This window comes from Culicoides brevitarsis, chromosome 1, assembly GCF_036172545.1.
Source record: "Culicoides brevitarsis isolate CSIRO-B50_1 chromosome 1, AGI_CSIRO_Cbre_v1, whole genome shotgun sequence".
Lineage (NCBI taxonomy): Eukaryota > Metazoa > Arthropoda > Insecta > Diptera > Ceratopogonidae > Culicoides > Culicoides brevitarsis.
This window is the reverse complement of record NC_087085.1, coordinates 43,566,886-43,589,170: the sequence shown is the minus strand read 5'-3', so window position 1 is coordinate 43,589,170 and position 22,285 is coordinate 43,566,886. Positions and strand designations below refer to the sequence as shown.

General features: G+C 26.8%; 3 protein-coding genes across 3 annotated transcripts; 2 read left to right on the top strand and 1 right to left on the bottom strand.

The window, feature by feature from the left end:
- The first annotated feature begins 522 nt into the window (after positions 1–522).
- On the top strand, positions 523–4,245 carry LOC134831338 (arrestin domain-containing protein 17). The gene is made up of 3 exons (XM_063845057.1): positions 523–954; positions 2,764–3,756; positions 3,817–4,245. Exons 1-3 carry the CDS (start codon positions 840–842, stop codon positions 3,954–3,956), a joined length of 1,248 nt encoding a protein of 415 aa, XP_063701127.1. The 5' UTR covers positions 523–839; the 3' UTR covers positions 3,957–4,245.
- A 3,568-nt stretch (positions 4,246–7,813) lies between these two features.
- On the bottom strand, positions 7,814–12,211 carry LOC134835214 (SURP and G-patch domain-containing protein 1-like). Its single transcript, XM_063850087.1, has 7 exons — positions 11,884–12,211; positions 11,518–11,807; positions 11,305–11,431; positions 10,568–11,165; positions 9,199–9,731; positions 9,009–9,138; positions 7,814–8,115 (listed from the first exon to the last, which is right to left on the bottom strand). Exons 1-7 carry the CDS (start codon positions 12,021–12,023, stop codon positions 8,089–8,091), a joined length of 1,845 nt encoding a protein of 614 aa, XP_063706157.1. The 5' UTR covers positions 12,024–12,211; the 3' UTR covers positions 7,814–8,088.
- Positions 12,212–13,620: 1,409 nt separating this feature from the next.
- LOC134838467 (zinc finger protein 99-like) lies at positions 13,621–15,232 on the top strand. The gene is made up of 2 exons (XM_063854004.1): positions 13,621–13,755; positions 13,817–15,232. Exons 1-2 carry the CDS (start codon positions 13,693–13,695, stop codon positions 15,143–15,145), a joined length of 1,392 nt encoding a protein of 463 aa, XP_063710074.1. The 5' UTR covers positions 13,621–13,692; the 3' UTR covers positions 15,146–15,232.
- The last annotated feature ends 7,053 nt before the right edge of the window (positions 15,233–22,285 follow it).

Here is a 22,285-nt window from a genome sequence, read left to right as displayed (position 1 = left end):
AAATTAATTTTTTTAATATAAAAAAAATGAAAATTAAAATTTAAAAAAAATCAAAAAATTTCATTTTATTAAAAAAAAAGAAGAAATTTAATTTAAAATTAATTTAATTAAATAAATTATTTTTTTTATTTTTCAAAAATAAAATTTTAATTTTTTGTATTAAATTAATTTTATTTTATTTGATTTAAAAAATTAATTTATATTTTTAAAATTATTTAAAAAAATAAATAAAATAAAAATTATTTTTATTTAATAAAAAAAAACAAATTTTGTACCAAATTATATAAAAAAGGCAAATAAATAAAGATATATTTAAAGATTTTTAATAAAAAAAAATATTGACTTTTATTTAATTTAATTTTTTTTACATAATAAACAAATCCGAAGCTCCAAATAAAAATTCTTTCCTCCTCAAAAAAAATTCTCTCTCTCGTTTTCATATGTTTCCATACATTCATACGTCTCCATATGAGTAACTATGAGAGATTTTGCGCATGACTCAATTTCAGTCGGCAAATTTTGAAACACACTTCACATTATTCCCTCATTAAAAATAAAAATTTCTGCACTTACCTCATCCAATAATTCTCGAATTGAGGAAATTCCTTCCTTTTATCCACTTTTGCCTTCATCAAACTTCCTCATCGGCTCCCAACATTGCGTGAAATAACAAAAACGAACACGTAGAAGCAACGCAAAACAAAAATCATCATCAAAGTAGCAGCAGAGAGACATTCCAACTTTATTGCAGTAGATATCGCTTTGCCTCCTACAGTGCTTGACGTTTTTTCGGTGTTGTTACAAGAAATTTACTCAAAGCATTTAAAATCCAAGCAAAAATGGGCTTGAAAGACTGTCAAATTGTTCTCGACAATCAATGGAACACTTACTACGCTGGACAAACCGTCAACGGGCACGTTGAATTCACATTCGATAAGCCCAAAAAAGTTCGAGGTGAGAATTTTTTTCTATTTTTCTACGTGTAAATATGCTAATGAGCCACAGAAACCGAAAACGAAGATGAGTTCAATCAAACATAATGAGATGACGTCATTTTCCCAAAACGAGAAAAAAAATTTTTTTTTGAACTTTTTGTCAAGGTTAACTAACTTGACTCGTTGCATTCCACACGCGTACTTATTAAAAATGTATACAATGATGTTCCAATTTATTTACCGTTCATTACTTGAAATTTTTTTTACGAAATAATCGTCACAATGTTGTTGATGAAAACATAAAATGTTTTGAAACCGGTGTCTATTTTAAGAATCTGTCTTTTGAGTCGCGTAGTTTTTAGTTGTGAATGATGATCTAATCAGCAAAAATGTGTCTTTTGCGGTTATCTTATTGTTTGTTGCTTGGTTTGGATTAAAAAGTAATTGTTTATTTTTGTCTCTGAGATTAAGTCTCATAATGAAGCGAAATTACTAAATTGCATAGTAAGAGTTGAGTTTAAATAAAAAAAATTTAAATATTTAAAAAAAAAATTTTTTTTTTCGTAATTTTTTTTTTATTTGCTATTTTTTATTTGTCATATAAAATTATTTTAATTTTTTTTTTTCAATTTTTAACAAAAAATTATTTTAATAAAAAATATTTAAAATTAGAGTTCAATTTTTTTTTTAAATATTATTTATAAAAAAATTATTTTTCATAAATTAATTTAAAAATTAAATTTAATTTCAACTATTTTTTTAATTAATTAAATTAATTTTAACTTTTTTTTAATTTAATTAAAATTTAATTTTAAATTTATAAAAAAATTTTTTTTTTTCAATTTTTTGCTAAAAGAACATGATTTTTTCTATTATTAAACAATTATTTTTAAATTATTTCTCTATTTATTTTATTTTAATAAAAAATATTTTCTACTCTATTAAAAGTTCAATTTTTTTATACTTAATTTTAAAATTAAAAATTATTTTTAAAAATTTAATTTTAACTATTTTTTAGTCAATTAAAATTTAATTTTAAAGTTAATTAAAAAATATAAAAAAAATAGAATTTTTTATTAATTTATTGAAATTATTTTTTTAAAGCTTCTTAAAAGGGAAAATTTTAATTTTTTTAACGAAAATTAATAATTTTGATTAATTTTAATATTTTTTTAATAATAATTTTGCTTCTTTTACAAAAATTTTTTTTTTTTGTTAAGAAATTAATTTTTTTTAAATTTTTTATTTTAATTATAATAAATAAAATTAAAATAATAAGTATAAAGTAAATTATTATTTTTAATTAATTTTTATAAAAAATTATTTAATACGCGTTATTTTACGAATTTATAAATTTTTTATTTTCAAAAATATTTTTAAAATATAATAAAAATATATTTGACTTGAATTTTCATCGTGAAAATTACTTATATAATTTAAAAAATTTAAGAAAAAATTAATTAATGAATAAATAAATAAATTTGTTTTTTTTTTAATTTTTTAATTAATTTTAATATCAAATTTTAATTGATTTAAAAAAAATTTATATATTAAATTTAATTTTAGTTATTTCTTTTAATTAAAGTTTAATTTTTAAATTAATTCATTTTCTTTTTTTTTTTAATTATTTTTAAAATTAAAAAAAAATTAAACAAAATAAAATAATAAAAATTAATTGAAAATAATTAAAAAATTTAAATTAATTAATTAATTTATTAAAAAAATATTTTTTATGAATTTTATATTAAAAAAATAAAAATTTAATTAAAATAATTAAAAAAAAATTGCTTAAAAATTCAAAACTTACAATTTTTCCTTTCAATTTCAGGCATCATCGTAAAATTCACGGGCGAAGCGCACACGGAATGGTCCGAAGAGGAAACAAAAAAAGACCAAGAAGGCAAAGAACACACGGAAACGACTGCCTTATCGGGTCACGAAGAGTATTTTACCATCCAATATTACCTACTTGGCAGCAAAAATGCCAAAGAAACGGAAATCGAAGCTGGCACGCACACCTACCCTTTCACGTGTGCTCTTCCTCCGACTCTGCCATCCTCATTCGAGGGCAAATGGGGTCATGTTCGTTACACAATCAAAGTAACACTCGATCGCCCTTGGAAATTCGATCAGGACACAAAAATGGCCTTTACCGTAATTACTCCCGTTGACTTGAACAAAACGCCAAAATGTCAAGAACCCGCAAAACTCGATTTGGAGAAGACTTTTTGCTGTTTCTGCTGCAAATCGGGCCCATTGAACGTCATTGTGCATCTGCCAGTTACGGGATTCGTGAGTGGTCAAGTGATGCCGATCACGGCGGAAGTCGATAATGCAAGCAACGTCACTGTGGATGCCTTAAAGCTCTGTTTGCGGAAAAATATCAACTTTATGGTGCAACAACCGCGAAGTGCGCGCAAACGTGAAGTCGAAAAAATCGACGAACTCACCATGGGCCCCATAGAGAAAGGCGGATCGCGAACATGGGAACAAAAGATCGAAGTGCCTGCTTTGCCGCCAAGTAATTTGGTCAATTGTGGCATCATCGACTTGGATTACGAGCTTTTCGTTGAAGCACAAGTGAGCGGATTGCACAAAAATTTGAGCGGCGTGATTCCAATTACCTTGGGAACTGTTCCGTTATCGAGCTGGAAGCCTCCCGTGCCTTATACCGACAAACCAGCTGTCATCGATATGCCGGATCAAGATCCCTCGATGTTACCAACGCTTCCTGCGAGTCCTTTGACGCCCGAAAATCCTCCGCAAGGGGGCGCTATCGGATGGGGCGTGCCTGAAGGAAATAGTTTGTATCCACAAATTCGTAAGTTTTCTAAAAAAAAAATTTTTTTTTCATTAAAAATATAAAAAATTTTTTTTTTAGCTCCTCCAACCTTCGCTGAAAGTCAATACAAAGCCAAAATCCTCGGAAAAAATGATTCCGAATACACACGCACTCAAGATTATGCTCCGCGTTATCCAACGTACTCGTTTACGCCAACAGCACCGCCAAGTAATTATTAAAGGACCTTTCTCGAATATTGCTCTTAGACGCACACGACGACGATTCAACATGAAAAATAAAGAAAAAATAACCACAATTTATAGCTTTTGTACGTCAAATTGCTAAATTTCTCAGTAGTAGATGATTCTCCGTAGACAAGTTGCTTCTTCTTCTCTTTAATCTCCTTATGAGTACGTTAAGTTTCGCTAAAATTTAATATTTGTTACAAAAAAAAATGTGTGATTTTATGAGAAAATTGAGTTTTATTAATTTAAATTATTTTTTGAAAATGTACAGAAAATATTTTTGACGGTTATATAAATATTTGATAAATTATTTTTTGTAAAGATTTAAAATAAATTTTTTTTTCATAAAATAAAGAAAAAAATAAATTATAAAATTTAATTAAATTTTATAGAATTATTTTTTGTTATTTTAAAAAAAAATTAAAGAAAAGAAAATTAATAAATAATTTAATTTATTTTTTTTTTAAATATTTTTTATTATTGAATATATTTTTAACTTATTAATAATTATAAAAAAAATTCAAAAGGTTTTTTTTTAATTTTTTATAATTTTTTTTTTTTTTTTTTTTTTTTTTTTTTTGAATAAAATTTAACTGTCAAAAATTTTTTCATACCTTGAAAAGACACAATAAAAAATTTTTCATCAATATTTTTGAAAATTTTCTCATAAGATCACACGACAGCTTTGTTGCTTCTTTTTTCTAGAATACAAAAGCTAAATAACAATAAAAACATGAAAATTGTTAAAAATAAATAAAATAAAATTTTTTTATTTAAAAAAATTCAAAGAAAATCTCAATTTTTGATGTCGATAAATACTCCTGCTTCGTCTCAATTTTAAAATTTTCTCGTAAAAACTCGAATTTTCGCTTTGCTTTTCTTTAAAATTATTTTTTTAAATCCCATATTTTGAATTAATTAAAATTAATTAAATTATTTCATTAATTAATTAATTAAAAAATTATTTTTTGATTTAAAATCATGAATAATATTTGAACAAAAATCGTTTGGATTATTTTTTATTTTCAAAAATTTAAAAAAAAATCTAATTTCTTATCAATTATTATATTATATTATTATTATATTTATTTTATTTTGAATTAATTAATTTTTTTATTTTAATTTATTTATTTATTTTATTAATATTTTTCAAAAATATTTGATTTTTTTTTAAATTTTTTATTAAAAAATTTTTTGAATAAAATTAAACTGTCAAAATTATTTTCATACCTTCAAAAGATATAATTTTTTTATCTTATAATTCATTAAATTAAATTTTATTCATTATTTTTAAATTAATTAAATTAAATTAAATTTTTCTCTTAATACTTTTATACTTAATACTTTTACTAATACTTTTACTTAATACTTAATACTTTTATTTTCAATTGAAATTCTCATAATTTTATTAAATAAAAATTTTAAAATCTCTAAAATTTTAAGACTTATACAAAAGCTAAAAAATCGTAATAAAAATATAAAATAAAAATAAATCTGTAAAAAAGCAGTACAGAGTCCGCTAGGATAATCAGTATTTCATGTACATATGTCTATAATTGTCTCGATCATTTTATTTACTAACAACTTCAAGGTCAATCACATATAATAACCAAGCGGTGAATTTTATTAAGAATCTAGCGAAAAATAAACATTATCAGTTGTACAGTTTGTCAGGTTCAAGCACAAAAAAACTTCCTAATTTTACTTTCAAATAAAAAATTGAAGGTAATTTTATTTTTAAAAAATCTTTGAGATTAAAAAGATTTTTTTTCTTTAAAAAATTATTCATATTAAAATAACGGCTTCAAAAAAAAAATCGGTTGAAAAAAAAAATAAAAGTAATCTCAAGTTGAATAACTCTTGTATTGTTCGTTTCAAAATATTCTATATAAGTAGCAATGTCTTAAAAAGAACATGTTTATTCTTTGTAGATACTTTGAGTTTTAGATTATCAAATAATATTGCATCTTTAATAAAAAATTATTAAAAAATGAAGATTTTTATATTTTTGCTTTTACTTTGTTTATTTGGAATTATTCAAGGATCGCCAACTGCATCAGGTATATTTTTTAAAAATTAGTTTATTATTTTTAATTGACATTTTTTTTCAATTTAATAAATATATTTTAATAAATAGCGAAGGAAAGAAGACGAAAGCAACGATATAATGACATATGCCGTTTAGTAAACCTGAGTTCATTTAGTTTTCCGAATCAAGTACCGGCAAAAGCACACTGTCCTTATTAATGGAATACTAAAAAATAAATTTAAAATAATGTAACATTAAAATTTAAATAATTGCTTAATTAATAATTTAATTAAATAAATAAAAAATATTTTCTTATAAATAATAATTTTTTTTGAAATAATTTTTTTTTCAAATTAATTAAATTGATTAATTAAATAATTTAAAAAAATAATTAAATTTAAATATTAACAAATTTTCGCCCCAACTAACATTTTGAAATTTTCCCCAATGCACATTAAAAAATTTTGCCCTAATGCACATTCAAAATTTTTTAAAATGAGCCAATTTTGAATTTTTAATCCAATTTACATTTAAAAATTTCTCTTCAGTTGACTTTGAAATTTTTAACCCAATGCACATTATTAAAATTTTCCCAATGCATATTTTAAAAAATTGCCCTAATGAACATTCAAAATTTTTTAACATGAGCCAATTTTGAATTTTTAACCCAATTTACATTTAAAAATTTCTCTTCAGTTGACTTTGAAATTTTTGACCCAATGCACATTCCTGAAAATTCATGCAAAATTTTATTCTTTTTCTTTGCAAAAATAAATAAAAACATGAAAATTAATCTTAAAAATTAAATTTATTCAAAAGTTTTAATCAAAATTTCAATTTCTGAGTTTCCTAAATAATTTGCTAAATGTCTTGTTGATCCATAATCTAACGTTATTTCATCTTCGCTCGCTTTTTTCGCATAAACTTGAATTTCATCCACATTTCTTAAAAGTTCTTGTCTCTCGTACGCCATTTTGAAAGCTGCTTCAATAATTTCCCCGTAATTCGGAAACTTTCTCGCCATTTCTTCGAAACGCTCTTGATGACAAAGCGCAATTTTATCCAAACCCGTTTTGTCTTTCATCACAAAATCGTACAAATTGACTCCTTTCAGTACAATTTCTTGCTTCATTTCTGTCAACTCCGATAAACACGTGTTCAAATACTGATCGAGAGTACCCGTGTTGCCACTATTGAACCAACAGATCATTTTATGCCAGGCAACTTCGTTCACAAGTTTTTGATAATTATCCAATTTGTCGCGTAAATTCATCATGAGCTCATATTTCAGCTTGACTCGATATGCGGAAATGTGTTCTTGCAAGTCGTATTCTGTCTTTGTATCGAATTTGGCGGGATCTTGCAACCACATGCACGAAGCGACGCCATTACGGAATACTTCCTTGATCAGATTCCAATTGTAGAGGGCGCTGTGATCGATTTTTGTGATATTTCGAATACTGATGAGACACTTTTCGTTGGTTTCGTCGACAGAAATTACTTTTTTGAGTTTCGTGATGATTTCTTGGACGATTGGATTGTCAACTGGCAATAGTTGGAAACACTTGAGATTTTCTTTGGGAAAATGGGCGCCACAAATTTGACCCCAGATGTCAGCACGTAATGACCTTTCCATTTTTTGAGGTTAGTTTTTTTGTTTGTTGTTTACTTTCGAAAGTTTTCTTATCGAATGATGATAAAATTTTGTAATGCAAGAGTTTTATACTTAAATGTGAGTCATAGCGAATCCCTAACTGACAAAAAAGGGAAAAATAAGGAAAAACCAATTTTTTTCTTTAAATACTTTTGTCTATTTATTTTTCAATCCTTTTGCTAAATTTGAGCGGCCAAATATTTTTCGTGAAATTTTTTTTTTCGTAATTTTACCGCAAATTCACTAAAAATTTTAACTAACAGAGCTTTCTTATACTTTTTTCTTCTTTTTCTGATATATATTAATTAATTAATAATAATTATATTTTTTTTGTTCAGATAGATTATGTTAGATAGAAGTCAACTTTGATCTCGAGAGTACTATTTTTTAGTAGTAGAAGGTCAAACAATTCAGCTAAATGTCAATTTTTGTGCGTGCGACGACTAATAATAGGCTCGACGGGGATTGTTCTGTAAGAAAAAAGATGAGAAAAGATAAAATTTAATTAAATTTATTAAAAGAAAAATTCGTAAATGGCTATTTTGGAAATAATTTTTTAAAAAAATTAAGTTTTTAGAAAATTTTTAATCAAAATTGAGAATTTAAAAAATTATTTGAAGCAAAAATAAAAAAAATTAATTTTATTTATTTTTTTTAAATTAATCATTCGTAAAATTTTAGAAGCAAATTATTTTTAAATTGCTCAAAAAATAATTTAAAAATTTAAAATAAATAAATTTAAAAAAAAATAATTTTAAATTTATTAAAAATTTATTTAAAAAAATCATTCGTAAAATTTTAGAAGCAAATTATTTTTAAATTGCTCAAAAAATAATTTAAAAATTAAAAATAAATAAATTTAAAGAAAAATAATTTTAAATTTATTAAAAATTTATTTAAAAAAATCATTCGTAAAATTTTAGAAGCAAATTATTTTTAAATTGCTCAAAAAATAATTTAAAAATTAAAAATAAATAAATTTAAAAAAAAATAATTTTAAATTTATTAAAAATTTATTTAAAAAAAATTAATTTTAAATTTATTTAAGAAAAATATTAAAATTTTTTTAAAATTGAATTTTTTTTTTTATATTCGAAAATAATTTTTTTCTTCTTAAAAAAATAAAATTAAATAGGTAAATTTTTATTTAATTAAAAATTAATTTCAAAAATATTTTGATGATTCAACTTGAAAAAATAAAAAAAAAAATTTTTGGGATTTTTTAATTTAATTTTTGACACATTTTAAATAATTTTGAGTAAAAAATCGCATAAAAAAATTCAAACTGATTTTTTTTATAACTTCAAAGGTCAAAATTTTATTTCTTCAAAACACGTTGCATCACAACGAACACTCAACTCACCAATGGATTTGGTCGAAATCGATAAGCAAGCATCATTCTCTTGCGATAAGCATCGTATTCGTTATCATCGGCTTCCGGTGCATCGACTTGTTGCACGCCTAATCCCTGATTTTGTGAACGTTGAGTCGCTCTAAAAGGCAAAATTTCATTAAAAAATTGAAAAAAATCACAAAAAATCAAAATTTTTTACTTGTTAATGGGCTCTTGAATTCCGCTGCCCGACGATCCAAGTCCCGTTCCCTCTTTCCAGCCGAGTTTTTGCAACATTTGAAAGCCCACGTTGTCTTCCTTGAGTTTGTATTCTTTGTAATCGCTGAGGTCCGGCGTTTTATTCTGCTTTTGTGCTTCGTACTTTTCCATGAATTTCTTCAGTTCTTCGGGCGGTAAAAAATCGCCGATGTGATGTTTGCCTTGCGACGACTTTGTGAGCGCATCGGCCCACAATTGCGTCGCTTCCATCTCTTGTTGCCTGAGTTTGTGTTCCCACGTGCCTTGCGTCGTGTCTTCGTCGCTGTCATACTCGTATTTGTTCTTGCCTTGTTGATGAAGGCGGTCGATTTCCTGCCGTTTTCGCAACATGTCTTGGTACAAAAGGTTGATTTTGTAATGATCTTCCGCCTTTTTCCAATCTTCTTCACTGAGATTTGTCGTCCCGAAGTTTTGGATTGCGTATTGGATCAGAACGGGATCGGTTCTTTTGACTCCTGATAGTTGAACGGGAGCCTAAAATAAAAAAAAAAAAAATTGACAAAAAAGGCTTTTAATTAAAAAATTTTTGGAGAAAATTAAAAAAAAAAAATAAATTTCGAAAAAAAAAATTTAAAAATAAAAAAAATTATAAAAATTTAAAAAAATAATTAAATTTTTTTAAATATAAAAATTTTTTTTTTAGTTTTTGAAATTATTTTTTAGACCTCAAAATAATTTTTTCATCTCAAAATTAAATTTTTACATCTCAAAAAAATTTTAAAAATTTCGAAATTAAATTTTTGCATCTTGAAATGAAATTTTTTGTTAAAAAATCTTTTTTTTTATCTTGAAATATTTTTTTTTCCGATCTCGAAATTATTTTTTAAAATATGTTTTCAGATTTAAAAAAAAAAAAAATTTCAATCTAGAAAAAAATTTTTAGATTTTTTATATTTAAGATATCGAAATGAAATTTTCATTTAAAAAAAAAATATCTTGAAATTTTTTTTACGATTTTAAAATTATTTTTTTTAAATAATTTTTCAAATTTCGAAAAAAAATCTATCTCGAAAAATTTTTTTTTTAAAATTAATAATAACTCGAAATAATTTTTTTCATTTCAAAATTTTCAGACCTCAAAAAATTTTTTTGGATTTTGAAATTAATATTTTAATTTAAAAATTCAATTTTTAGATCTCGAAATGAAATTTTTATTAAAAAAATTATCTTGAAATATTTTTTCCGACCTCAAAAAAATTGCCTTTGTAACTTATTTTCAGATTTCAATAAAAAAAATCGAAAATAATTTTTTAAAACGAAATTTATTAATTTAAAATTGATTTTTAATTGAAAATATTTTAAAAAATTACCGTTTTCGCTCCAACCTGCGGCGTCGTCGTTTGCGACGAATTTGGTTTCGGAAGAATGGGCTGCAAATCGCCCCATCTCGATTTTCGACACTTTTTCGCGGGCGGTTGTTGCTGACTCGTACTCGATTCCGATTGCAACTCCGACTTTGAATGATTCGAACTTCCCGACTGACTTTCATCCAAATTTCCTTTCCCCTCATTACCTCCCGTACTCGACTGATGATTCGAACAATCATCATCCGACGAATCTGTCGAATCCGCACTCGACTTCACTTGTTTGTTCGGATAGAGCGCCTTCCGTTTGAGCGACTTTAGATTTCGTTCCTTCGCTTCGCGCCAACATTCCGTATCGCTATCGGAGCTATCTGACTTGTCGATGGATGCATAAACCATTTTCTCGCCGGGAGGCAACGAAATGGGGGCTAACGGCGGGGGAGGCACGTTCAAAATGGATTTTTGGGGATTTTTTTCGATTTCCTCGAACTGGTTTACCGGATCGTACTTGTTTGTGTCCTCTAAAAGTCCCTTTTCGCGACGCCGATCCTCGACAGCTGCACGATATCGACGATACTCGTCGGATTGGTGGTCGAACAAAAACCTATAGAGACAAAAAAATAAACAAAAAGGAAGATAAAAGGACGTTAAAATGTAAAAAAAGAATTTTTTTTGAATTTTTTTCAAATTTTTGGTGAAAATCGACGAGCGAAGAAAAAAAAGTGGGCGTTGGAGTAAATTACCAAAATGCTGAAGGTACGTCATTTTTTCTTAAACATATTTTCTCTTCGTAAATGTCGCCAATCGCAGCTACACTATCGATTAGCTGTGACAGAGTTGTGGGTAATTGATCATCAATGTCTGAAAAAACTAGATGAAAATTCATCAAACACAGCTCAAAAGTCGAAAAAAATCGCGTCTCGTACGAAAATCGAGCCTCGCGCTTCTCTACTGACCTTTGATGTTCCGGATATCGAGTTCAGGTAGCAGGGCGTTGACTGTTTCCGGCGGCGGAGGAGGCACATGTGTATTGAAGATATTTACATTGGGGATTGTGGCGCCCGCAAACGCAGGCGGAGGCACAGAAAACTGCGGCAATTGCTTTGCTTCGTCCCCGACTTCCGCCGCAACGACATCCGTTTGCTTCATTTTTGCCTGCACTTGTTCCGAAATCTTCTTGAAATTCTCCAGAAACGAGCCGTCGTTGTTGAAATTGTTCAGTGCTGTCGTCGAATCAACTGCCGAACTGCAAAAAAATTCAAACAAAGAGACGAAAGTGAGAAAAAAATGATGTAACTCTGCAAAAAAATTCAAAAACTCACGAATTACTCGCAGCTGCTGCCAATTGTTTCGTCATTTCCTGCTTCCGTTGCTTCTCGAGAATCTCTTGCTTCTTTTTCTGGATAATTTCTTCCTGCGATCGCATCTGCTCGATTTTGCTGTGTTTTATTGGGCGAGCCATTGTAAAAATTACCCAAGACACAGTGACGAGACAAGATGACGAGAAAAGATTTCGGGCGTGCGAACGATTTCAATTCACGTTTTTTTTTTTTTTGGTAGAAATTCGCCGAATTTTAATACTTTTTCCACATTTAGTGTGGATTTGAGGGAGTTAGAAGTGCACAAAAGTAGTTTTTTTGTGAGTCTACGATTTTTTTAAAAATTGAATTAGCGAAAAGGCAATTTTTAGGAAATTGATGTCAACAAATTTTTGAAAATGTGCACAAGTCCTGCAATGATGAGTCGTTCAAAAGTGATATTGCCCATGTCACAATTGGAAATTTGTTCACGACCCAAGGCACAGACGGTAAAAATTTTCAATTGTGCACTGGGCAATCTGTAATTTGCGGGAAATTTAAATTTTTTAACAAAAAGGGGAAATTTTATTTTTATTTTTGTTTAAAATTTTATTTTGATTACTTTTTTCAAAATTTTTTTTTTTATTTTTCAATTTTAAAGCTTGAGAACCATCCAAAAGTCATCCAAAGACATTTTTTATGACTTTGGTTCAGTTTGAAGCTTCAAAACCATCAAATGGGCCTTCTAAATAAAAATTACGTATTTTTTATTTTTTTTTTTAATTTTCAAGCTTGAGAACCATCCAAAAGTCATCCAAAGACATTTTTTATAACTTTTGTTCAATTGAAGCTTCAAAACCATATTTATAAAAAAAGACATTTTATATGACTTTTGTTCAATTTGAAGCTTCAAAACCATCAAATGGGCCTTCTAAATAAAAATTACGTATTTTTTACGTATTTTTTATTTTTCAATTTTCAAGCTTGAGAACCATCCAAAAGTCATCCAAAGACATTTTTTATGACTTTGGTTCAATTTGAAGCTTCAAAACCATCAAATGGGCCTTCTAAATAAAAATTACGTATTTTTTACGTAAAAATTACGTATTTTTTTACGTATTTTTTATTTTTCAATATTCAAGCTTGAGAACCATCCGAAAGTCATCCAAAGACATTTTTTATGACTTTGGTTCAATTTGAAGCTTCAAAATCATCAAATGTGCCTTCAAGATAAAAATTACGTATTTTTTACGTATTTTTTATTTTTCAATATTCAGTATTTTTTATTTTTCAAAAAAACCATCAAAAGTCTTCCAAAGACATTTTTTATGACTTTGGTTCAATTTGAAGCTTCAAAACCATCAAATGGGCCTTCTAAATAAAAATTACGTATTTTTTACGTAAAAATTACGTATTTTTTTACGTAATTTTTATTTATCAATGTTCAAGCTTGAGAACCATCCAAAAGTCATCCAAAGACATTTTTTATGACTTTGGTTCAGTTTGAAGCTTCAAAACCATCAAATGGGCCTTCTAAATAAAAATTACGTATTTTTTACGTAATTTTTATTTATCAATTTTCAAGCTTGAGAACCATCCAAAAGTAATTCAAAGACATTTTCCGTAATTTTTGATGAGTTTCAAGCTTAAAAATTATAAAATAGACTCTCAAAGTCAAAATTACGTTTTTAATTTTTTTTTAAATTTCCCGCAGCTCATGGGCGAGTTCCTTCACAAAATCTTACTCCTCAAAGTAACTCAGAAAAATGTAAACAAACTTTAACTGTAGAAAAAATTTTTTTTTTGTATCAAATTTTAAATTAATTTAAGCTCATGGAAACCGAAGACGGCACAATTGTCGTCGAAATCGAAGAACAAACCACTGACGAGCCTCAAGTAAATAAAATTTTACCATTTTTCGACTAAATTTCTCATAAAAATCATTTTTTTCTTCTAGGATGTCGAAACTTTGGAAACATTTTCCGAATGGCATCAATGCCCGCTTTGCGAGGAATATTTCCGCATATCCAAATCCCTGCTCGAACACATGATCCTCAAACATCGCAGCGAAAAACAATGGAAACTCTCGGAAATGCTGAACATCATCGAGTCCCGCGAGACAATTTACTCCTCAGACAGCGACTGCGACTACGAAATTTCGATCGAAATCACAAAACGACCCGTTTCACGAGCAGTTTTCAAGGAAAATCTCCGAAAAATGCAAAAACAAACGGAACCTTTGCGGATAATTGACAGCAATGAACGCTCCGACGACGATTTAAGTGACGAAACGCGCGTCAAATGCCCAAAATGCGACGTCACATTCACAACTCGCAAAATTCTGCGATCTCACATCAAATTATTTCACGTCGAGGAAATGGGAATTGTGGATTACGAGCTCGGGGGACGCGAAAAACTCGAATGTCCCGAATGTACGAGAGTTTTGTGCGATCCGCGAAATTTGCGGAAGCACGTGAAGCTTTGTCACAACAAAAATATCCGGTTCAGGGACGAAAAAACGGGAAAATGGGGCAAATTGTTGACTTTCACAGCGGAAAAAATGAAAACTTTACAAAATTCATCGTCTTCAAAGGACTTTCCCATCGTTCGAGGGACAGATAAAGACACGGGACGAATAATTTTCAAATGCGGTTTGTGCGGTTTTGGTCCATTTTTGTGTCCGCGAGCGATAAAAAGGCATCAAACGAAGGAACATGGCCGAGAACCGTTGAAAGTCGATACGAAAGACGAGATTTTCCGCTGTGATCAATGCTCGAAGGAGTTTTGGAACAAAGATAACTTGATGCGTCACATGAAACTTCACTCCGATGCCAAAAATTACGTTTGCAACTTTTGTGGGAATGCGTACAAGACTTCGGCGGTGCTGCGGAAGCATCGTTTAGCGCACGTTCATATCAAATGTTTGCTCTGTGGCGAAGAATTTTACCTGAAATCCGATTATAAAGCGCATCACAAGGCGCGGCATGACAACGAAGAGAAAAGTTTCGAGAGCAGGGAGCCAGATATTGAACCGATTCAGAAGAGGATGCCGCATATCCCGAAAAAAGTCGAAGATCCGGTGAAATGTGAGCGATGCAAACGAATTTTTGCGGCAATGTGCGGCTATAAAGTGCACAAATGTGTGGAAAATGAGAAAAATGTCTGTAATGTGTGTGGAAGTAAATTTCGATCGAAAAAACGGTATCAGGCGCATGAATGTCCGGGAGTTTTAGGAATTAAAATTGTAGAAGACGAAGAAATAGAAATAGAAGAAGAAGTACTTTAAGCAAACTTTAAGATAAAAAATAAATTAGAATTTTAAAAAATATTTTTAAAAAATAATTAAAAAAAAATTAAAAGAAAATTATATTACAAAAAATTTTACATGATTTTTTTTTATGTTAAAATCTCACAAATTTTAAATTTGAAAAGGTAAAAATTAATTTTAAGCATGGAAATTTTTTCAACTTAAAAAAACTTAATTCATTAAGTATTAATATTCAAGTTTTTTTCCTAAAAGTATTAAAGAAATAAAAAAAACAAATTTAATTTAAAAAATCAAGTAAAATAATTAATTTATTTAAAGAATTAAAAAAAAAAACAAATTAAATTTTTTAAATTTCTTTAATCTTAATTCTTACAATTTTCAAAATTTGGTTGAAAAGTGACTTGAGAAAAAAAGTACGATTTTTGCTCCTCATATGATAAAATCGTACTTTTTTTTATTTCATCAAAAATCGATCAGATATCAATGGAAATCATCTTTAGAATGAATATTTATTAATTTTTAGCTTTGAAACCCATCAAAAATTGACTTGAGGAAAAAAGTACGATTTTTGCTCCTCATATGATAAAATCGTACTTTTTTTTATTTCATCAAAAATCGATCAGATATCAATGGAAATCATCTTTAGAATGAATATTTATTAATTTTTAGCTTTGAAACCCATCAAAAATTGACTTGAGAAAAAAAGTACGATTTTTGCTCCTCATATGATAAAATCGTACTTTTTTTTATTTCATCAAAAATCGATCAGATATCAATGGAAATCATCTTTAGAATGAATATTTATTAATTTTTAGCTTTGAAACCCATCAAAAATTGACTTGAGGAAAAAAGTACGATTTTTGCTCCTCATATGATAAAATCGTACTTTTTTTTATTTCATCAAAAATCGATCAGATATCAATGGAAATCATCTTTAGAATGAATATTTATTAATTTTTAGCTTTGAAACCCATCAAAAATTGACTTGAAAAAAAGTACGATTTTTGCTCCTCATATGATAAAATCGTACTTTTTTTTATTTCATCAAAAATCGATCAGATATCAATGGAAATCATCTTTAGAATGAATATTTATTAATTTTTAGCTTTGAAACCCATCAAAAATTGACTTGAGGAAAAAAGTACGATTTTTGCTCCTCATATGATAAAATCGTACTTTTTTTTATTTCATCAAAAATCGATCAGATATCAATGGAAATCATCTTTAGAATGAATATTTATTAATTTTTAGCTTTGAAACCCATCAAAAATTGACTTGAGGAAAAAAGTACGATTTTTGCTCCTCATATGATAAAATCGTACTTTTTTTTATTTCATCAAAAATCGATCAGATATCAATGGAAATCATCTTTAGAATGAATATTTATTAATTTTTAGCTTTGAAACCCATCAAAAATTGACTTGAGGAAAAAAGTACGATTTTTGCTCCTCATATGATAAAATCGTACTTTTTTTTATTTCATCAAAAATCGATCAGATATCAATGGAAATCATCTTTAGAATGAATATTTATTAATTTTTAGCTTTGAAACCCATCAAAAATTGACTTGAGGAAAAAAGTACGATTTTTGCTCCTCATATGATAAAATCGTACTTTTTTTTATTTCATCAAAAATCGATCAGATATCAATGGAAATCATCTTTAGAATGAATATTTATTAATTTTTAGCTTTGAAACCCATCAAAAATTGACTTGAGGAAAAAAGTACGATTTTTGCTCCTCATATGATAAAATCGTACTTTTTTTTATTTCATCAAAAATCGATCAGATATCAATGGAAATCATCTTTAGAATGAATATTTATTAATTTTTAGCTTTGAAACCCATCAAAAATTGACTTGAGGAAAAAAGTACGATTTTTGCTCCTCATATGATAAAATCGTACTTTTTTTTATTTCATCAAAAATCGATCAGATATCAATGGAAATCATCTTTAGAATGAATATTTATTAATTTTTAGCTTTGAAACCCATCAAAAATTGACTTGAGGAAAAAAGTACGATTTTTGCTCCTCATATGATAAAATCGTACTTTTTTTTATTTCATCAAAAATCGATCAGATATCAATGGAAATCATCTTTAGAATGAATATTTATTAATTTTTAGCTTTGAAACCCATCAAAAATTGACTTGAGGAAAAAAGTACGATTTTTGCTCCTCATATGATAAAATCGTACTTTTTTTTATTTCATCAAAAATCGATCAGATATCAATGGAAATCATCTTTAGAATGAATATTTATTAATTTTTAGCTTTGAAACCCATCAAAAATTGACTTGAAAAAAAAAGTACGATTTTTGCTCCTCATATGATAAAATCGTACTTTTTTTTATTTCATCAAAAATCGATCAGATATCAATGGAAATCATCTTTAGAATGAATATTTATTAATTTTTAGCTTTGAAACCCATCAAAAATTGACTTGAGGAAAAAAGTACGATTTTTGCTCCTCATATGATAAAATCGTACTTTTTTTTATTTCATCAAAAATCGATCAGATATCAATGGAAATCATCTTTAGAATGAATATTTATTAATTTTTAGCTTTGAAACCCATCAAAAATTGACTTGAGGAAAAAAGTACGATTTTTGCTCCTCATATGATAAAATCGTACTTTTTTTTATTTCATCAAAAATCGATCAGATATCAATGGAAATCATCTTTAGAATGAATATTTATTAATTTTTAGCTTTGAAACCCATCAAAAATTGACTTGAGGAAAAAAGTACGATTTTTGCTCCTCATATGATAAAATCGTACTTTTTTTTATTTCATCAAAAATCGATCAGATATCAATGGAAATCATCTTTAGAATGAATATTTATTAATTTTTAGCTTTGAAACCCATCAAAAATTGACTTGAGAAAAAAAGTACGATTTTTGCTCCTCATATGATAAAATCGTACTTTTTTTTATTTCATCAAAAATCGATCAGATATCAATGGAAATCATCTTTAGAATGAATATTTATTAATTTTTAGCTTTGAAACCCATCAAAAATTGACTTGAGAAAAAAAGTACGATTTTTGCTCCTCATATGATAAAATCGTACTTTTTTTTATTTCATCAAAAATCGATCAGATATCAATGGAAATCATCTTTAGAATGAATATTTATTAATTTTTAGCTTTGAAACCCATCAAAAATTGACTTGAGAAAAAAAGTACGATTTTTGCTCCTCATATGATAAAATCGTACTTTTTTTTATTTCATCAAAAATCGATCAGATATCAATGGAAATCATCTTTAGAATGAATATTTATTAATTTTTAGCTTTGAAACCCATCAAAAATTGACTTGAGAAAAAAAGTACGATTTTTGCTCCTCATATGATAAAATCGTACTTTTTTTTATTTCATCAAAAATCGATCAGATATCAATGGAAATCATCTTTAGAATGAATATTTATTAATTTTTAGCTTTGAAACCCATCAAAAATTGACTTGAGGAAAAAAGTACGATTTTTGCTCCTCATATGATAAAATCGTACTTTTTTTTATTTCATCAAAAATCGATCAGATATCAATGGAAATCATCTTTAGAATGAATATTTATTAATTTTTAGCTTTGAAACCCATCAAAAATTGACTTGAGAAAAAAAGTACGATTTTTGCTCCTCATATGATAAAATCGTACTTTTTTTTATTTCATCAAAAATCGATCAGATATCAATGGAAATCATCTTTAGAATGAATATTTATTAATTTTTATTCAAAAATTTTTAGCTTTGAAACCCATCAAAAATTGACTTGACTTGAGAAAAAAAGTACGATTTTTGCTCCTCATATGATAAAATCGTACTTTTTTTTATTTCATCAAAAATCGATCAGATATCAATGGAAATCATCTTTAGAATGAATATTTATTAATTTTTAGCTTTGAAACCCATCAAAAATTGACTTGAGGAAAAAAGTACGATTTTTGCTCCTCATATGATAAAATCGTACTTTTTTTTATTTCATCAAAAATCGATCACCTCATATGATAAAATCGTACTTTTTTTTATTTCATCAAAAATCGATCAGATATCAATGGAAATCATCTTTAGAATGAATATTTATTAATTTTTAGCTTTGAAACCCATCAAAAATTGACTTGAGGAAAAAAGTACGATTTTTGCTCCTCATATGATAAAATCGTACTTTTTTTTATTTCATCAAAAATCGATCAGATATCAATGGAAATCAACTTTAGAATGAATATTTATTAATTTTTAGCTTTGAAACCCATCAAAAATTGACTTGAGGAAAAAAGTACGATTTTTGCTCCTCATATGATAAAATCGTACTTTTTTTTATTTCATCAAAAATCGATCAGATATCAATGGAAATCATCTTTAGAATGAATATTTATTAATTTTTAGCTTTGAAACCCATCAAAAATTGACTTGAGGAAAAAAGTACGATTTTTGCTCCTCATATGATAAAATCGTACTTTTTTTTATTTCATCAAAAATCGATCAGATATCAATGGAAATCATCTTTAGAATGAATGATAAAATCGTACTTTTTTTATTTCATCAAAAATCGATCAGATATCAATGGAAATCATCTTTAGAATGAATATTTATTAATTTTTAGCTTTGAAACCCATCAAAAATTGACTTGAGGAAAAAAGTACGATTTTTGCTCCTCATATGATAAAATCGTACTTTTTTTTATTTCATCAAAAATCGATCAGATATCAATGGAAATCATCTTTAGAATGAATATTTATTAATTTTTAGCTTTGAAACCCATCAAAAATTGACTTGAGGAAAAAAGTACGATTTTTGCTCCTCATATGATAAAATCGTACTTTTTTTTATTTCATCAAAAATCGATCAGATATCAATGGAAATCATCTTTAGAATGAATATTTATTAATTTTTAGCTTTGAAACCCATCAAAAATTGACTTGAGGAAAAAAGTACGATTTTTGCTCCTCATATGATAAAATCGTACTTTTTTTTATTTCATCAAAAATCGATCAGATATCAATGGAAATCATCTTTAGAATGAATATTTATTAATTTTTAGCTTTGAAACCCATCAAAAATTGGTTGAAAATTGACTTGAGAAAAAAGTACGATTTTTGCTCCTCATATGATAAAATCGTACTTTTTTTTATTTCATCAAAAATCGATCAGATATCAATGGAAATCATCTTTAGAATGAATATTTATTAATTTTTAGCTTTGAAACCCATCAAAAATTGACTTGAGGAAAAAAGTACGATTTTTGCTCCTCATATGATAAAATCGTACTTTTTTTTATTTCATCAAAAATCGATCAGATATCAATGGAAATCATCTTTAGAATGAATATTTATTAATTTTTAGCTTTGAAACCCATCAAAAATTGACTTGAGGAAAAAAGTACGATTTTTGCTCCTCATATGATAAAATCGTACTTTTTTTTATTTCATCAAAAATCGATCAGATATCAATGGAAATCATCTTTAGAATGAATATTTATTAATTTTTAGCTTTGAAACCCATCAAAAATTGACTTGAGAAAAAAAGTACGATTTTTGCTCCTCATATGATAAAATCGTACTTTTTTTTATTTCATCAAAAATCGATCAGATATCAATGGAAATCATCTTTAGAATGCATATTTATTAATTTTTAGCTTTGAAACCCATCAAAAATTGACTTGAGAAAAAAAGTACGATTTTTGCTCCTCATATGATAAAATCGTACTTTTTTTTATTCGATCAAAAAACTATTGCTATAGAATGAATATTTATTAATTTTTAGCTTTGAAACCCATCAAAAATTGACTTGAGGAAAAAAGTACGATTTTTGCTCCTCATATGATAAAATCGTACTTTTTTTTATTTCATCAAAAATCGATCAGATATCAATGGAAATCATCTTTAGAATGAATATTTATTAATTTTTAGCTTTGAAACCCATCAAAAATTGACTTGAGGAAAAAAGTACGATTTTTGCTCCTCATATGATAAAATCGTACTTTTTTTTATTTCATCAAAAATCGATCAGATATCAATGGAAATCATCTTTAGAATGAATATTTATTAATTTTTAGCTTTGAAACCCATCAAAAATTGACTTGAGGAAAAAAGTACGATTTTTGCTCCTCATATGATAAAATCGTACTTTTTTTTATTTCATCAAAAATCGATCAGATATCAATGGAAATCATCTTTAGAATGAATATTTATTAATTTTTAGCTTTGAAACCCATCAAAAATTGACTTGATTGGAAAAAAAGTACGATTTTTGCTCCTCATATGATAAAATCGTACTTTTTTTTATTTCATCAAAAATCGATCAGATATCAATGGAAATCATCTTTAGAATGAATATTTATTAATTTTTAGCTTTGAAACCCATCAAAAATTGACTTGAGAAAAAAAGTACGATTTTTGCTCCTCATATGATAAAATCGTACTTTTTTTTATTTCATCAAAAATCGATCAGATATCAATGGAAATCATCTTTAGAATGAATATTTATTAATTTTTAGCTTTGAAACCCATCAAAAATTGACTTGAGGAAAAAAGTACGATTTTTGCTCCTCATATGATAAAATCGTACTTTTTTTTATTTCATCAAAAATCGATCAGATATCAATGGAAATCATCTTTAGAATGAATATTTATTAATTTTTAGCTTTGAAACCCATCAAAAATTGACTTGAGGAAAAAAGTACGATTTTTGCTCCTCATATGATAAAATCGTACTTTTTTTTATTTCATCAAAAATCGATCAGATATCAATGGAAATCATCTTTAGAATGAATATTTATTAATTTTTAGCTTTGAAACCCATCAAAAATTGACTTGAGGAAAAAAGTACGATTTTTGCTCCTCATATGATAAAATCGTACTTTTTTTTATTTCATCAAAAATCGATCAGATATCAATGGAAATCATCTTTAGAATGAATATTTATTAATTTTTAGCTTTGAAACCCATCAAAAATTGACTTGAGGAAAAAAGTACGATTTTTGCTCCTCATATGATAAAATCGTACTTTTTTTTATTTCATCAAAAATCGATCAGATATCAATGGAAATCATCTTTAGAATGAATATTTATTAATTTTTAGCTTTGAAACCCATCAAAAATTGACTTGAGGAAAAAAGTACGATTTTTGCTCCTCATATGATAAAATCGTACTTTTATTT

Coding starts and splice junctions, on each gene's coding strand:
- LOC134835214 (XM_063850087.1), bottom strand. CDS start 12,023: ATGGCTCGCCCAATAAAACACAGCAAAATCGAGCAGATGCGATCGCAG. Junction 11,808..11,883: donor GCAGCAGCTGCGAGTAATTC/GTGAGTTTTTGA, acceptor ATTTTTTTGCAG/TTCGGCAGTTGATTCGACGA. Junction 9,732..10,567: donor CGCAGGTTGGAGCGAAAACG/GTAATTTTTTAA, acceptor TTTTTATTTTAG/GCTCCCGTTCAACTATCAGG.
- LOC134831338 (XM_063845057.1), top strand. CDS start 840: ATGGGCTTGAAAGACTGTCAAATTGTTCTCGACAATCAATGGAACACT. Junction 955..2,763: donor TAAGCCCAAAAAAGTTCGAG/GTGAGAATTTTT, acceptor TTTCAATTTCAG/GCATCATCGTAAAATTCACG. Junction 3,757..3,816: donor TAGTTTGTATCCACAAATTC/GTAAGTTTTCTA, acceptor TTTTTTTTTTAG/CTCCTCCAACCTTCGCTGAA.
- LOC134838467 (XM_063854004.1), top strand. CDS start 13,693: ATGGAAACCGAAGACGGCACAATTGTCGTCGAAATCGAAGAACAAACC. Junction 13,756..13,816: donor AAACCACTGACGAGCCTCAA/GTAAATAAAATT, acceptor TTTTTCTTCTAG/GATGTCGAAACTTTGGAAAC.